This window comes from Gobius niger, assembly GCF_951799975.1.
Source record: "Gobius niger genome assembly, chromosome: 10".
Lineage (NCBI taxonomy): Eukaryota > Metazoa > Chordata > Actinopteri > Gobiiformes > Gobiidae > Gobius > Gobius niger.
This window is the reverse complement of record NC_136861.1, coordinates 14,084,292-14,102,784: the sequence shown is the minus strand read 5'-3', so window position 1 is coordinate 14,102,784 and position 18,493 is coordinate 14,084,292. Positions and strand designations below refer to the sequence as shown.

The 18,493-nt window shown below is 41.1% G+C and overlaps 1 protein-coding gene across 1 annotated transcript in view; it reads left to right on the top strand.

Annotated features, from left to right (window-relative positions):
- LOC306968965 (rho-related GTP-binding protein RhoN-like) overlaps positions 1–18,493 on the top strand; it is a 64,557-nt gene that overhangs the window by 33,809 nt on the left and 12,255 nt on the right. Inside the window, 1 exon segment of the mRNA XM_079564566.1 lies at positions 12,090–12,199. Coding sequence (XP_079420692.1) covers positions 12,090–12,199 — 110 coding nt within the window.

The following is an 18,493-nucleotide window of genomic DNA, read 5'->3' as shown; positions in this document are numbered from 1 at the left end:
AAAAGGGGATTTTCTGCTGGGAGAAAAGAAGCCGCATCATAAACAACTGAGAAGAAAGAAATGTTTAACCAATAATGTTTATTTTATTTTACCTGCACTATGAGGGTCTGTCTATATGGACACATTTTCTGGTGACTGGATCGTACTTCTAGTTCTAAATCAAAAAATCTGTCTCCGTTACTTATAACCTGCTAATGTAGTAGCTCTGAGATGGCAAAGTCTATGCCTTTTCTTTCACAGTTGTATAGATGCAACATAAATCAGAGGCTCAGACGTCCTGCCGTCTGATTATAGTATGCAAACTTTTCGCAGCCTGGAGACTAGTGCTTTCTCTGCACAGTTAGGCCTGTCTCGAAATGTTGAGTCATGAAAATGTTGCGATAAACGACCTTTTAAGTGCACAGAAACTAACCCTAAAGCTTAAAAATGACCGTAAAGCATTGTTTGAAAAGTACTTAATGTCCCATTAAAATGTGAAATTCAATGATATACCATCTCCATCCATCCATCCATCCATCCGTCTTCCAGGTTCTTCCGCTTTGTCCAGGGGCCTGGTCACGGAGGCAGCAGTCTCAGCAGAGAGATATATCATTTACGGATGCTAAAAAATAAAGTATTACATTAGAAAAATTGGGTATAATATGTAAATAAATGTAGAGACAATAAATATTCAGCCCAAAGATGTGATAAGTTGATATACAGTGGGGAAAAAAAGTATTTGGTCAGTTTCATATAGACATTGTATTGGATTTTGGCCAAATACTTTTTTTCCCCACTGTATAGTTATTGTGACTTGGTTTGTCATGATAACAAAATCTAAAGTTCGATATATTGAGATAGGAAACGATAAATTATATTATTGAAGACCTTATAATGCAACAGAAACTAACTCTTAAGCTTAAAAATGAGGTAGGCTCTGTTCGAAAAGTGCCTAACCTTAAACTATCTCACAATAAACATGAAATGCAATGAAACAGTATTACATTAGTAAAAAAGGAAATTGCAAATAAATGTACAGACGATAACTATTGAGCCCAAACATGTATTGTTTATCTGTCATTTATTGAACAGTAAGTCGATATAGTAATTATTGTGACATCCCTTTGAACCGTCAGGTCAGACTGCAGACACTGAACAGTGCTTCAGGCCAGGGGTGAATCAAAGGGGAGACTCTGTGGGTGTAGGGTCCCTGATAAAAGCTCTTTCAGCACTAAACATTATAATATTAGTAAATAGTAAAGTGGCACAAACTTATAAGAATATTCTCTCAGTCCCCATTTCATGATATTTCTGGACTTGTACAAAGCTCTGTCATTGATACTAAAAGGCAGTTATATGATCAAATATAATGCAGTAAACCTAGTTTTCCTGATCTCTGACTAGTTTGCCAAATGCTGCTGTAGTTTATACCTCAATAAACCTCTTCCCGCCGTATTGTTTTCTATCTTGAACTATCCAAAATGTCAGTAGACAATATCAAAAAGTCTTGAACTGAAAAAGTAATCTGATCTTTTTCCTTCCTTCAGCACTTACGTGGCAGTATTTATTTCAATAGTTTGATGCGAGTGAGTTGTTGTAAAAGGTGTCAGTTGTCGAGCAGAGAAGCGGAGCCGCAGTGCCTTTGATTGACCCGCCCTGGGGAACAGCAGCCTTATTATATTGTACATCAGAGCTTGACTAAGTTGCCGTGCGCGCTGACGTCCGAAGGGGATATTTCTGTCATTTTGATGGGGCTGGACCGCCGCGCCGAGCAGACTGAGTCCTCTCCTCCCTCACCTCTGCACATCACTGGAGCGGCGGCTGATGAAACCGGCTTAGACTCATTACACCTTTGCAAAGTTACCAGTGCAACAAGTTACTGAGGGCCTTTTTGTTTAATTTGTCATGCGTGAAGCTAACGTTTGATTACTGGTTTGCAATGTCCGCTTTTTAAGTATTTATGGGCATGTCTCTGTATCTTTATTCAGTAGAAAAATATATTCATAATTCAGCATTTATTAAACTTAACTTTTTATCCTTTTATTTTTTATATCTGTGTGTATTTGATCTTGTAGTACCTAGCGGCTGCATGAGTGGTCAGCATGGCACCTTTACCTTCAATAAGGGTGGTCTCTACAACGCTCCAGGATGCCATGCCGACCACTCATACAGGAGCAAGGTACTACAAGGTCAAATACACACAAATAATAAAAAATAAATAAATAAATGCACATAAAAAGCATAATGCACCTTTAAAGTAATTGGGAAATTGACAAAAACTTTTTTTTCCTCTTCGTTGTTTTCCCTCTGGCAGCTTCGAAATGACCATATTTGGGTAATTCCAAAGATGCCCTCTGTATCTATTGCTTATGTTTATATAGCAGCCCTTCCCTTACGTATCATAGACACAACATGGACACAAGTTTGTGGACTATATGTCAAGACCATGGCCCCACAAATGTATTATATGTGCACTTTTTACTCCTTTTTCAGTCACATTAGCTCTATTAATATCACTGACCCTCTCTGACCATCGAGTAGGATTTAACTGTGGACTGGGGCTGGGATTTTAAGAGTAAGAGAGGCTCCTTTTAGGCTTTTTGCAAACTGGTTTTAGCCATTGCATCTGGAAGCCCAAAGTGTTCCTGGTTGAATGATAAGCTCAAGTACCAAAACACACAGAAAAAATGAACAGCTTGCATAATTTAGCTGCTTAAATCGATATTGCAATTGTTATTTGAAAAATCAACTTTACTTTGTTCACTTGATACGAATTGATTAAACAATAATCTTCTTTTGCTCTACCTTAATATAATGTATTCAAAGTCTAAATGAATAAAACATGCCGTATCATCTATCTCTGCTTATAATCATTATCTTTTAAAAATGTTTCAGAGTTGCCTGCGAGTGTCTTTTTTCCACTACCTCTACTTTGCCTTTACTTTCATGCTGGTGCGTGTTGTGCTTGCCTCGGGCTCGTCTAACCCCTGTATACTTTTTTTAGTGGTTCCAGCCTGTCCCACCGTCCCTGTCCTGCCCCATCCGTCAGCGTGTGACTGCGTCTGGTAATCTGTTGACCTTTTGTTCCACGGCTCGTTGTGAATGGGCCAAAATCCAGCTCATTCCTCTGTTCCTTATTGCTTTTTATTTGATCTGTCGTGCTGAGTTGGCTGCTTTCATTACCTATGCTCCGCGGCTACATCCTCTTTTCATCTCGTGGCTTGTCTCTGCGCTGGCGGGAAGTGCATTCGGGGTAGTGGAGGAGGGTGAAGTATTTTACAACGTCTGCGGTTTTGGGGTTAACAATTTTGTGTAATGTGAAAGCTGGGCTGATCTTGTTGATTTCAATTTTCAAATACAGTTTTTCCACATTAAGCTGTTTTTATTCCTGAACATAAACATAGTCTTTTTATATAAACCTTAAGCTCAACAGGAACCTTTGAGAGATTTACGAAAATGAAATATAATATATATATAAGTAGGTGATACGGCAAACAAAAATAATCGAAAAAAAAAAACATTGCATTCCGTGTGCCCTTTTCCTCTTTATATTGAATTTAAGAGACATCTAAATATATCTGCCGCTTCTGAAAGTTCACACTTTTTGGCATTCAGGACATGTTTAAACCCCATAGGCTTAGTCGGTCAGCAGAGAATATCATATTGCCCAAGTCAGCGCTTCTTGTACTTTTCACACCAAGTACCACCCCATAAAATATTTCACCTTCCAAGTACCACCAGGTGTAGGTCTAGATTAAATCAGAACTAAACTGTATCAAAACTAGACATACATTGTACAAAACTGTGTATGGACTGGGTGTGAAATGACTCTCTCTCCCCAATGTTAAGCATGGTGCAGGGAGAATCATGGTGTGGAGGGCCTGGACAACGTGCTACCATCAATGGAAAAATGAATTCACAAGTTTATCAAGATATTTTGCGGAAAGACCCTTCTTTTGTAGCAATGACTGCTTTGCCAAAAAAATCTGGTTCGAAATCGAGGAGTAATCATGGACTCAGACCTGAATTTAAACAGCCACATCAAAGCAATAACATCAGCAGCTTTTTACCATCTGAAAAACATTGCTAAGATCAGAGGAAGTGTCAAAACCAGACTTAGAGAGACTTATCCATGCATTTGTCTCCACCGTTAGAACTGCAGTACATCCAGAACGCTGCTGCTCGATTCCTGACAAGAACCAGGAAATACGACCATATTAGTCCAGTGCTCCGGTCCCTGCACTAGCTTCCGGTCACTCAGAGAATAGAATTTAAAACAGCTCTGCTTGGGTAAGGGTTAGGACCACATCTCTGACATGTTACAGCCATATGAACCATCTCGGGCCCTGAGAACTTCAGGGAGGGGCCTCCTGGTGGTTCCCAGAGTCAATAATAAACACGGTGAGGCTGCGTTTCAGTTTCATGAGGATGTCAGACAGGTCTCAACTCTGACAATGTTCAAATCCAGGCTGAAAACAGTTCTTTTTGCCCATGCATATGAGTGAAAGTGTTTTACCTGCACTCTTGCCTTTTACTGTAATTGATGAATTTTATGTTGATGTTTTATTGATTTGATCTGTTTTCTTGTAATTTTATGCAACTGTGAAGCACTTTGAATTGCCTTGTATGAATTGTGCTCCCAACGATCAGGATGAATTTGGGACCATTCCTCTTTACAAAACTACTGCAGTCAGCGAGATTCAGGCGGTGTACTTACTTATTCTACACTGTCCTGTGCATGTTTGCATGTTATGGACAATAAAAACATGATAAAATGTAAATGTTTGGGTGGGATTAGTCTTAACTTAGGCAGAAATGTGAGAAATTCCAAACGGTGCATATACTTTTTCTTCCCACTATTTTGATTGCAATACTAAAACATAATGAATGAGCTCTAATTGAAATGATTGAAGTCGAGAAATGCAGATGACCTTGAGAGCAGTACTGTCCTAAATAACAGCAGTATTTGCGTGTTTGTAATTTTGACCATCTAAGTCATTATCTTCATTCAATTGCATTTCATCTTGCAATATTACCAGCTCCTATTGCTCCTCGATTATTTTGGGGATTGGCTTTTATCTGCACTTGCTCTCTGCTTGTTTTAAACACATCATTTCCCCTCTTTTCTCTCTCTCTCTCTCGCCTCTCAGGACCTCTCGCTCTATTTCTCTCAACTTTCTCCAAACTGCAGCGTTAGCCGGCCGTCACTCACGACGTCTGGAGTTCGGAATGCTGCCCCGTGTGGCCGTGAGCTGTCAGTCATCTTGAGTTACCGTTTGGGGACTAACAAATTGATTGTAATAGCCGTATACTTGCCTTTGATTAGATTTTGAGTTAAAGGGGCGCCCTGGAGAAGTCGAGGTCGAAGCATAAGGACAAGCTCTTTCATGTTGATGGTTCGATGAAACTGTGGAATTAACATTTTAATTATTCGGTTAAAGCAAATTGGTTATGGATAATATTGCATTTTGTGCTGCCTTTTTTCAATGTAGTTACCAGATTTTAGGGATTTCAGTAACTTAGCCTGACTTCATACTTATTTATTTAGTTCATTAATAAAGTGCCCCTTGAGATTGCCGTAAACACTAAACAGAGATTGCAATAAACAGGTTACAATACTGTACATACATAGGACAAAACACAAATCTAGACAATCTTACAAACAAGACAGACTCCCCTGATCCACTCCTTCCAAACATAGTTAATTCAATACTTTGTTAGATCCCGCGGGGCAACAAATTAAAACACTACGAGAAATGAACGTGACCAAATGCGGAGAGTACATCCCATTCATAGAGTGTAGCAAAGTTAAAGCAGTTTTGTTTGATGGGACAGTGCATTTTAATGAACAAACCACACCGGATTGTAGCCATGGGCTAATCCAGGGACCCATGCACACTCTCAAACATCCTGGCCTATTATACATATTTTTAGTGGTAGAGGAAACCGGAGTACCTGGAGGAAACCTATGCAGACACGGGTAGAACATGCAAACTCCACACAGAAATGCCCCGTCCAGGTGGGAATCGAACTCGGATCCTTCTAGCTGTGAAGCGCAAACCGCTTTGCAACCTTGCCGCCCAAGAAACATAGCCATATGGAAACAAAAATGAATAATGAGGCAAACTTAATGGGACTATACGGAGTTTAAAAATGTTAAAATTATGTATTTTCCTCTCCCTACATGCTCCAGCCATGTCCTAATGTGTAGAATGAGCTCAGACCTGCAACTGCTTCTAAAATCCTGCACTGTCACTAAAAAAGGTGTTAATTCGGGTCCGAAGTGCCGTCATGCACGAGCTTAATATAGAAGATGCAGTTACACGTATGACCTGAGGTGGCAGTAGTGAGTATAAAATGGCTAACTTGCATCTAGCCCCTTTAAAGATATAAGCAAGGAGTATAAGCAGCATAAGCAAGGAGGTGTGAAAATAACAAGGATCTAAACAAACCAAGTAATGTTAAAGATCAAATGGATAGAAGTAAACTAAAAGGGGCCATAAAAACTAAAATACTTGTCGTCCAATCTCTTTGTTCATGCACGGAACAGTAAAAGTAAGAGCGTGAGTATACGTTTACACCTACAACATACAGTATTTTTGTAACCCTGGCTTGTTTGAGCTGAATAAACCGTATGTGTGTGGCAGTGTCTCCGCCTCAGGTCTGTTTTGTGGCTTTTAAATGGTTTTCTAATGATGCGTTGGAGTGAAACCACGGACCTTGGTTTGGCATATTTTCTCCCTCTAAAATGGCGTAATGGGACCACCTCTCTGCTCCCTCATTATCTTTTATATAGATTGGACTTGGATGACTGACACTGCGGGCACACACAGAGGAAGCTCCGCGTTATGCTCGTGTTACTTTCATTTGAATCCGGTGCTAATTCCCCCCTGGTTCTGACGGTCCGCTTGTGTGCCGTACCCTTTGCTAATTCTTGATAGCCTTTTCTCTCCTCTCTGACTTTGCTCTTTCTCGCTTCCATTAGCATTAGAGTTTATGAAAGGCTGTTACATAATTTCCGACGCGGCACATCTGTTGTGCACAAATTGTTTAATGATCAGATGACATTATGTTGAAAGTTGTTTATGTAACCCAGTGGTTCCCAACCTTTTTTGTCGCTTGTGGGACAACGGAGGCAAATTAGCCCATGTCTACAATCCTTGTGTGATGTGTTTATTAACATGCACTGTCCCATACCAAATAAACCGATAGATAAATACCCCTAATTGGGAAACACTGATGGAACCCATGTGCATCAACAAATGTTTATTTTTTAGGCTACTTTAAGTGGCGCTAGTGCACAGTTAGCTTTGCCCGTTAGCCTGTTAGCTTCTCCTTCATTCCATTAGTGCAGGGGTGCCCCAACATTTCATCTCCGAGGGCCAAGATGAAAATGTGCCTTTGTGTTTCGCGGGCCGAACACGCCGATGTTAAACGTGAAACACGTATAACTTCAAATAATAATGGTTACTTGATTTTATTTTTCGGTAGGCCTATACGTTTGCATTTGATTCTATCTATGGAAATAACATCGTACATTAAAATAAATGTTAACTATGGCAAAAGCCTAGTTTTAGTAGAACAAAATCAACTATTGTAGCAATATAGTGCAAAATGTTAACAACAACACCTGTATAGTTCCTACAGTGACTTTACCTCATTCATTTGTTAACTCAAAGAAAATGCCACATTAGATCATTTTGAAAGCATACAATCTTTTATAAGCCAATTTTTAACATGAACCTTTGTTGATCTCAACAACCTTTGCAATAAAAGTTGGAAAAATGGGAAAGTTGATGTGCTGCAATGCTGTGTGATTGATAATTACCAAGACATTAGAACAGTGTTTCCTTAACTTTGTGAAAGGAGTGAAACAGCGCCCCCAATTTTACGCTGGTGGCCAAAAAATGTACTGCATCCTTATATACAATTGAGAATGAATGGGAGAGTCATTTATTAACCATACGCGACGCAAAAGTAGGGCAGGCCAACATACTTGTTCCGGCCGGCCAAATTTGGCCTGTGGGCCCTACTTTGGGCACCCCTGCATTACTGTGAATTGGGGCCCCTGACCCGGAGGAGGTAGAGATGCAATTGTGGTGTTCTGGCCAGAAACACCAGGGAGAGATGAAAGACCCCCCAATCATTAACACTTGTATTACCCCCAGAGGGACTACGAAAAGGATTTATTAAGGTAAACAAGTTACTTAGTGCTGCTTTAAAGGAAGTCTATCGGTTGGCATTGGGAACTGAATGCAAACTCCAAGTATGACTAAGGTAAAAATATAAGCGGGATTGGTGCATCACACAAAAATCTTCCATAGTGCTCCTCCAAACTCCGAACCACGTACTGTTAGACCTAATGATTGTGAAGCCCCAAGGCAATAATTGAGATTTGGTTTCGATTACGTTTCGATTCATTCCTCAGCTCCACTGTTGTCTTCATTTAAATTCCGCAATAATTCCCAGGTTGTTCTGACCGTCCGCTGGTAAGATGTACCCTTTTGCAAAGTCGTGATAGCCTCTCCTCCCCCCCCTCGCCCTCCCTCTCCTCCCCCTCTGCCCTCTCCTCTTTCTTCTCCAGGCAGGTCTGCTACTCTGCGATACATACTAAAGACTTTAACTTCTCCAGCAGCGGCGGGCCCTCATGTGTGACCGGCCAATCACGACCTGCCTTTTCACTACTCTGCTGACTCCCGGACTTGCTCAATGTGACGGAGCAGTTTTAGGAACTTGTGCTTAAAAAGCGATTTTGCTTTATCAGCCAGACGAAACGAAAAATAAGCAAAGTAAATACTTTCATCTGCTCTCAAGTCTCTGTCCTCGTAAACACGCCCGTAGAAGCTCTTCTCTCGTCTTCATGGGCTTCTCTTTCCTCGGAAGAAAACATGTCATTGCAATTTGTCTGACATAAACCATAGATACTGATCATCCATAATATTTTTTTTTTACAATTATGTTCTGCAGCGTTGCTTTAAGTGAAAATTAATTGTCTGAAAGTGTAATATATTTTGATTATGTAGCTGTAACACTACACTTATCGTTTTCTTTTAATAACATACTCGTTCTCATTTGTCTGCCCTACGCTTTGCCCCTTTTTATTATCTTAAATCCACAAATTATCTTTGTGCCCTCCCTTGGCCTTCTTCTACATTAGCAAAATTGTTTCTTCGGCTCACGTAATTCATTCCTAATATTTAACATGTTCTTGAACCCAAGTACTTGTAAGTGTCCTCGGCGCATCATGTTTGAAGAACGCTTAAGTTGTGCAGGGGTTGGACAACTGCGCAGTCGTCTAAACATGGTTTTTAAGCTTAAATTACAAGGTTGGAGCTGTCGGAAAAGCGGGGGAGAACTGAAGAGTATCGTAAGGCATCAATCATGGTGCAGCTTGTTGTTTGCTGTTCATTGGGTGGAAAGGTAAAGCTGTCGCTGTAATATTGATTATAGAGAGATACTGTCATATATTTGTTTACTACCCTTTAGATGTGGGCAGTGATTTACAGTACTTTATGAGTAGAAGGTACAAGGTGATACTATATTTCTGAACTTTTGTGTTTTAATCTAAAGTCAGTCCCTCTTCTGAGCAACACTGCCTAAACCAAAACACTATACCGTCTACTATCTACTTTATCCGAGGCCGGGTCGTGGGGGCAGCAGTCTCAGCAGAGATGCCCAGACTTCCCTTTGCCCACACACTTCCTCCAACTCCAGGGGAATCTCAAGGTGTTCCCTGATCAGCCAAGAGAGATAGAGACATAGACGGTCCCTCTTCCTCTGGGTCTAAACTCAACGGATCTGGAACACCTCCACAACTCCTCTCAACATAGAAGAACTTTACTGTAAATTAAGAATTTGTGACTTATTGTGGTTGACTTTATCCTGTAACCTTATGGAAATGGTGGCTTACTCCTATGACCTTTTTATGCCCCTCTTTAAGTCATTTTTGAACGCTGGCTTGTCATTCTCCACGTGTTTGTCTTAACATGCACAACATTATCCTCCTTTTATCCTTTTACTATTTTTATTATCGCTCAAGGGTTCCCAAATCTTTCAGGCTTCGACCCCCAAAGTCACATAAAAAAATAACTTGGGTTCCAACTAACCCTTCGATAGAATTTAATTAGCATTTTCAGTCATTTAAGATGCAAAAGATTGAAAATCTAATGATGTTAGTTTGGAAACTGTATTTCAATATTTGGCTTTAATTTCACTAAAATATACTGTTTTCAATCAAAAATACATCAAATTCAATGAATTGAATGAATCAAAGAAATGTAAAAATATTGTCTCAAAAGTTATTTTGCGACCCCCACTTCAGTGTCCCGCAATCCCCCAGGGGGCCCTGACCCCCACTTTGGGAACCCCAGTTCTAATGGAGCTGGCTCCAAAAACCCAGCCAAATTGCTAGCTTGAACGAGCTTCAGCTCGCCCGCACTGAACGCTATGGGGGAAGCTTCACTCCCTCAGTCCATTCTTACAGTCTATGGGTGCGCCCAGCCACCCTGTAGAGCAGGTGTGGGGAACGTCCGGCCTCTGAGGGCCCTATACTTTGTTGAGGTGAAAGCCAAGCCAGTGTGGCTAGTATGGGCTGGCGAGGGGCTGGCAGTGATGAAGAAGGCAAATCTCGAGCGCCTTTACACCTCGAAACATGCAACACTCTTGTTGAGCTCCGCTCAAGGCTGATCCGAGCTTGGAAAACCAGCTTTGAGAAGCTTCATCATCACTGCCAGCTGACATCAGACGCCTCGCCAAAGATCAACAGTTCCAGACATCGCATTATGTGAGTCTGACATGCATAGAAATGATCAGCCATTCTATCAGTCCTACCTCAGTGTGGTATGTGCTCTAGAAGGTATATTTGATATTGTAAGACCCTTGGAGCACTTTATAAAAATTGATTTGGCCCTTGATGTGAAAAAGATTCCTCACTCTGCTGTAAAGTAAATACATTTTCAGTGCTTGTATCTGGGATGCTTTGTGTAATGCATATTCATTACTGACCTGTTTTATGCACTTTTGACTTGTTTTTTATTAAAACTTAATTTAATAACTGATATAGCTATTCCCTTTAACGGTGCAGTTATCTGTGCACTTTAGTAGGAATAATGCTTGAACTTAATGTGTCGCTTAAGTGCAAGAAACAACCTTGAGTATGAAAAGACATTCATCTTGCCGGCAGCTCGTGACTTGTCAATGAGGGAAGTGTCATTGATAAAACAGCAGCTGAGCGATCGGAGCTTGGGGCCGCGTGGGTCTATTGTCACTCGCCCATTGCTGCATTGACAAAGGGACGTACAGATGCTGGAAAAAAGGCTGTGGTGCTTTTGTGCTGACTTCATTGAGCGCAGTATACGGAGGCATGTGGTGCTTGAACAGCCTGATTGGCCCATTGTACGGAGACTGGCGTCAGGCGCGGAGCAGGCGACATGAGAAATGGGGGATATAGTCACTCACAGATTACGAAAGACGGCATGGAAGTACTCACATTTTGTATTCATATTGAAGTAACTCCAATGTAAAATATTTATCCTTTTTGAGTGCAAGTAGAAATATGAGTACATTTTCAGTCAGATAAAAGTATAAAGTTGATATGTGATACTTTTCCCTTAATATGGGTCTACAAATTGACACTTGTATGGCTGGGCATGACTGTTTTAAAATGTGGATCTCTATGCAGACTCTAAAAAACAAGGAATAAGTGAAATTGTATCAAGTTCCTGCCAGTCCCTCGTCCTGTGGGATTGTGCTTAGACAGCGAGCCCAAAGCCACAGCATTTCTTCGAAAAGCCCAGTCGTTTTTACAAGTCTCTTAATGAGAGCAGAGCCGTGTAACCGAGAGGCCTGTGAAATCACCCGGGCGTCACTTTGCCTTCAGTCAGATGTGATCAAGGTGCGAGAGCGAACGAGTGCAAGTCCAGGAATAAAATATTCGATGTTTAACAAGGTCTGAGAGGTAGAACAGAAAATGAAAGGGATGGACTTTCACTACTTTGGCCTTTATTATGTATGACTGTCTTGAGTTCTCTGCTGAGTTATATCTCACAAAAGAGTTTAAAACAACTGCGTTAATTATTGCAAACTTATTTCAAGTATTTCTTTGTCCACAGGCTCGTCCTATTACGACAACGTGCGACCTCTCGCTTACCCCGACTCGGACGCAGTGCTCATCTGCTTCGATGTCAGTCGTCCCGAGACGCTGGACAGTGTCATTAAAAAGGTGAGCGTTTTATTTTTCATTTTCTTTCTCAAAGTCAAAGCAAACGCAACTGTTCTTGTGTAATACTTCATCTTAAAGGAACAGGCCACCGTTTTCCATACAGAGATATGTTCTTACCTGAGCTTGGATGAGTTCATACGCACCTCTCTGGTCTTTGTGCCCATGGAAGAGCGTGGCAGCTTCCAACTTCACCCGTTTGGTGCTATAGGAATACATTGGGAGAGGACAAATGTTAACAACAGCTGTGGTCGTTTTGTGTGACTGAGGGCACGCACAAAGACCAGACAGTCTAAGCTCAGGTAAGAACATATCTCAGTATGGAAAAACGGTGGCCTCTTCCTTTAAGGTTGCACATTAAATCGCAATCGAACTGGGTTGTAAAAACAGGGGTGCTGAGGGGTAAAAAAAAATAATATATTCAACCACCGTCTTGCAATATAACAACATAACTATATAATTGTGTTAAACCATTTCAGCACAATGCATTCCATTATGATTAGAAAAAAAAAAGAAAAAGTTAGGCAACAGGGGCAGAGCCATACATCTCTTCACTGGGGTGGCCAACAGGAGGCGCTACCTCAGATGGGGTGGCCACTTGAGCCTCTGGAGTACCAGATTTTTCCTGATTCAACTGTGGCATTTTTTGTTTTGGCCCAAACTTGTTTCTAGTTCTCACAAGCTCTTCTATGTATCCCAATTGTTCAAATAATTTAATGATATTCACGTTTCACACCCGCATAGAGCTTTGAGTGGTGCAATGCAACAAGGTTCTGAATTTTGCTGTGTTTACAACATACTCTGAGGTGGCAAAAATAAATGTACTCTACAACAACAAAAACAACAACAACAACAACAACAACAACAACAAATCAGGTACCCTAGCTTTAATTACAAGCAATAATGAGCAGTATGTTTTTTAGCCATGGGTTTGATGGCACTTAGGGTGGCCTATTCAAATTCAAATTCATTCAATTTCCAGCGGAGGCCTGTGCCACCTCAGGCCCCCTCTAGCTCCGCCCCTGAAAAATACAAAATCCAGACTAAAACAAGCTTGAAATTGATGCACTTCCCCCCAATGAAATTACAGTTAGAATTTACTTTGCAGATGTTTGTTAGATTTTTAAGTCACCATTGTATCACCTAAATAATTGGATAATGATCAGTTAGCAATATATCGTGCATCCTTAGTTTAAATTAGAGCATAAATAAAGGTGTGGGGCACAATTTAAACCTCTGCTAGTCGAAGATTTCGCGGCACTAACCACCGATCTATGGCCTTTACACCCCGTGTACGCTTCAATATGCGGACCCCCATGAAAAAAGTGTGGACACCCCTGAATTAGAGCAAAGACTGCGGCACAATATTCTTTGCAAATAACACAATGTCCTGGTTCCATGGATCTTATCATGTTTAAACCCTGTAGTTTGGAGCTCTACAAACATCCACTGTATGTGATTCTTGTATTATAGTGTCGCAGTTCATATCTCAGTCTTCTTAACTCTCCTGGACATGTTTGAAATGAGTCTTGTTTTGCAAACTGAAATATTTTTATTTGCACAGCCTCTGCCTCGGCTGCAAGAACCCGCCCCACTCACAGCATCGCTAATGCCCAGAAGCAGAAGGCGAGGTTGTGTTTTTAAATTAGCTTAACAAAAGTTCATATCAGCGTAAAGGTCACGCCCTCAGGTCCTTTTATGGCTTTGCAAAGTCCATAGACACTTGACCCTGAGCCCCCGGAAGAATACGGGGTCAGAGCGGGGAATGGAGGAGACGCTCTGGTGCACTGTGGGTTATCAGAAATGCTAAGAGGCCACACAGCTGTATCAAAGAGCAGTTTGGAGACTGTCGGGGCTGAGAGAGAGAATTAATAGAATGGGTACTTAACATTTCGAAGGTTAAAGGAAGGTATTTCTTTAAGCGGTTATACAGTAATTGAAAAATTGCATTTGTGCGATTATGAGGGGCGAGTCCCTGCAATTGGATCAAACAGCTGCTATTACCATATTGCGAAAGCTGCTGTTTTGAGGCCGTACAATAGGCGAATAACAAAATACCCTGTCTCCATGGGGTCTTTTTATGTTTGAAACCTGCTAACTCTGTGAAATGCATCTGGTTTGTGTGTTAGTTTAGCAGTTCATACTACAGTCATCTCTCAACCGTATTTTCACAATTACATATGTTGTCCGCCTCTGTTATAATCTTCAACAGATCAACTGTAGAAAAAGGAAATGGATTGGGTTTTCGGTCATATGTTGAAAGGTTGGCATTTCCAACAGAGAGTAAGGAAATTGGTTGCACTTTACTTGCAGCACATAGAAGCCTGGTAATAAGACGGAAATAAAATGGTTACTCGGGGCAACAAGGGATAATGCATTTCGCGGCGCCGCTTCTATATTTTTAACAAAAAATAAAACACGCTTTCAGAGTCTTCTTACTGGGTTGAGTTATCGTGAAAACAATTACATGTGTGTCCTGTTTTCATGTATTTGCCGAACCCTTTCTTAGACTCGGATTCTACAAAAACAATGGGGTGAATAACTTCAGCCGGCAGTTTTTCAACCTCTAAGTTTGAAACGACTGGCTTTAATGCCGGGTCACTCTCTGCGGATTTACCCCTTGAACCAAAGAGACTCTTAAACTCTGCCGACCTCTTGAGAAACTTGTGATGTTATGAGAGTTTTGAGCCGTGCACCATCTGGCCAGGACTATCAAGATGAACTCATCCCGATCCTCATATGCTCCCCCCCTGTCCCGGTGCGTTTTATTAGCCTCTGCTTGTTTCACTGCTTATTGGAATGCACTGACCTACGAAACACCTACAGCTTTGACTCCGATAAACTCGATCAATCAAATTAAGTGTGTTCACAGACTGGACAAGTTGTAGTTTGTCGATAGTGCTAGTGATTCCTTAAGCTTCAAGAAACTCTTCTAATTACTCCATGCTGAGGGGCAGAATATTGAAACACTATTTTGTATCAGTGTGAGCAATGAGATATTAAGATGTGTTTTCGCAACTTACTGTTATGATCTGGGGTTGCTGCAGTTGGTCAGGTCAATGAATAGGATCAGCTGAACCTGAACATCCTGAATGACCAGGTTGTTCCATCAATGGATTCCTTCTTTTCTGATGGCATGGACATATTCCAAGATGGCAATGCCAGGATTCATCAGGCTCACATTGTGGAAGGCTGGTTCAGGGAGTACGAGACGTCATTTTCACACATGGATTGGCCACCACAGAGTCCAGATGTTAACCCCATTGAGAATCTTTGGGATGTGCTGGAAAAGGCTTTGCGCAGTGGTCCCTCTCTCACAACATCATCAATACAAGAGCTTTGTGAAAAATTAATGTTTTTGACATTGCAGAAGCTTATTGCAACGATGCCATAGCGAATGCTAAAGGCAATACAACAAAATATTTGTGTTTTTTATTTAGTGCTTTTGTAGTGGCCAGCAGGCCTGTACCACTGGCTACAAGGCTGACAAAGTAAAAAGGTGTTGAGCAAGCGTGGAAAGAGCCCACTACTCTTGTGTTAAATGAAGAATCCTTTATTCCCTTATTTTGACACTTAAACAATCACGGTCAAAAACTATGCCTTCACTCTGCAGCACTGAGGCCACTTCCTTCACCCCTTAAAGCAGGGGTGTCCAAACTTTTTTCATGGGGGGCCGCATGTTGAAGAGTACACCGGGTGAAGGGCCATAGATCGGTGATCAGTGCCGCGAAACCTTTGAATGGCAGAGGTTTTAATTGTGCCCTATACATTTTATTTATGCTTAAAATCTTCATATTCAGCTCAGTCTCACAATTAGTTAGTTAGAATTGTGTAGAATTATTACATTTCAAGTAAAAAGGACTATCTCTTATGATGTTTACCGATTCAGCAAGAAGGCATTTTAAGGCAGAAAGTGTGTGCTGCCTTCCGTATCCCTAAAGAAACAACATATTCTGAAATATTAATTTGTCATTTAAAACAAGTCAAATTCAGCACTTCAGTTTGCCGTGATTGCTCCATTTCTCAGGCCTGTTGTTGTTCTCATACCGTGACATTGCCTTTGACTCCGCTTTGGTGGTGAACACTTCTGCGGGGAGTGCGCCGCAGATGCTGGGAATTACCTTTTGTGAAGCCGCCCTTCTTTTACAGGCTTGTATAGGGCCATATGTGCCATGTAAAACCAGCTTTTCTTTTCACCGCTCTCTCATCTTGAAGCCACGTGTGTGATGCGTCGGCCTTTGAACTGAACTCATTTCCCGGCAAATGGACAGTTCCCACGGCTAGCCTGTTGACGTGTTAGCGGTTCTGACGCTAGCCGCTAAAATGCCCCTTGCGTTTACTTTGTAGACCTAACCTTTAAGACACCTTTTCTATTTAGCCATGCGGAAATCTCACAAGCTTCAGTGCGCTCGGTCAACAGGGGGAACCAAAGCTGCCTCGAGGCTTTTGTTTTCCCCCCCATGATTCCCTCGGCGGGGGTCCGTTGTGACCTTTGAACCAGGCTGTCGCTCGGTTTGAGAGGCCACATGGAAAACCTGTTGCACAATCACCAAACCAAATCGGAGGGCTGACCTCACGGATGGGCTGCGGACTGGGGTCAGATCATGACAACTGCAGAGGGGAGAGGTGGGTTAAACAGTTAAGCTAAATACACTTTTGGTCAGAGGTCAATAGAAGACAACAAATAGATTAAAAAAATACTTGTGGCGTCGTGTGTGCTTGTTTTAGTGACGCTTGTTGTAGACGTTTTGCCTTTCACCATCAGGGGCTTCGTCAGCAACTAACGAGCAACAAGCTGAACATACACAGGTGAAACTCCGAAAATTAGTTCATTCATTTCTGTAATTCAACTTAAAATGTGAAATTAATATGTGATATAGACTCATGACATGCAAAATGACATACAGTGGGGAAAAAGTATTTGGCCAAAATCCAATAGAAAGTCTATGGGAAACTGACCAAATACTTTTTCCCCACTGTATGTCAAGCCTTTGTTTGTTTTAATTTGGATGATTTCGGCTTATAAAAAACCCAAATTCACAATCTCAGAATCAGAATCCCTTTATTGTCATTGTAAAAATGCACAACAAATGTAAAAAAAAGCAGCTCCAGAGTGATCTCAAGTCAAGAGAAAAAAAAATAAAAGTAATCATAAATGAATAATCATAATGATAAAAGATAGATAGATACTTTATTGATCTCACAGATGGAGGAATTCATTGGATGAGATTCTCCGCTAGAGAAAAAACACTAATTCATCATTCATTCACTAATCAGAATTCAGTGCTTTGATTGCATGGGAGTAAAAGCTGTTAAGCAGATAAGAATATTATATGAAATCAATAAAAAAAGAAGATTTTAAAGAGAGTAGTTGTACTTGGTTTGGGCCCCTTGTACTTTAATTACTGCCTTCATGCGGTTGCTTGGCATGGATGCTGTCAGCCTGTGGCACTACTGAGGTGTTATGGAAGACCAGGATGCTTCAACCAGAGGAATATGATATTTGAAGCCCATGTCCAGGATTCGTGTGTAGCGGCTCATGATGCACTGACTCCAGCCTCAGTCCACCCCTTGTCTTTCAATCTATTGTGAAAACAGATAAAATACCTTAAATCATGAATTATTTTATCGTGTACTTATGCGACTGTAAACAGACTGCTTTCTGCCAAAAGGGGCAAACAATTTCCCTCTCTAAATGTGTAAGGGCTTCTGAACAGCCACCGATATTCATCCTGCAATGTCTATAGTTTATTTGTGAATTATAATGAGACGTCTCCTTACAAAGTCATAAAACAAATACACTGCCTAATCAGACAAAAGGTCACACGCTGTAATATTTCGTTGGACCGCATTTAGCTTTGATTACAGCATGCATTCACTGTAGCATTGTTTCAATAAGGTCCAATGGAATCAAAAGATCCAGTGTAGCATTCATTTCACCAAGACCTTGTATACATTTGTTAAGTGGTGACGTCACAGCTCTACTTCCGGGTTTCGAGATGTGCGAGAAACTACAAAAAACTCTTTAATACCACAATCAATATTTCTGAACTTCAGCGGAGAGTTACTGAACATACTTATTTATCAGGCCCATTAACCAAAAATGCGGTACCTACTGCTAAAAAAGTAATATTTACCAAAATCGCTACATCCGGGTTAGCGGCGATAGATGCTAATGGCGCAGCAGCTACGCTAACTCCGGAAGTAGTGACTTAAGTAAATATGACTTTTTTAAGCAGTAGGTGCGGAATTTTTGGCTAATGAGTCTGAGAAATGAGTAGGTTCAGTAACTCTCGT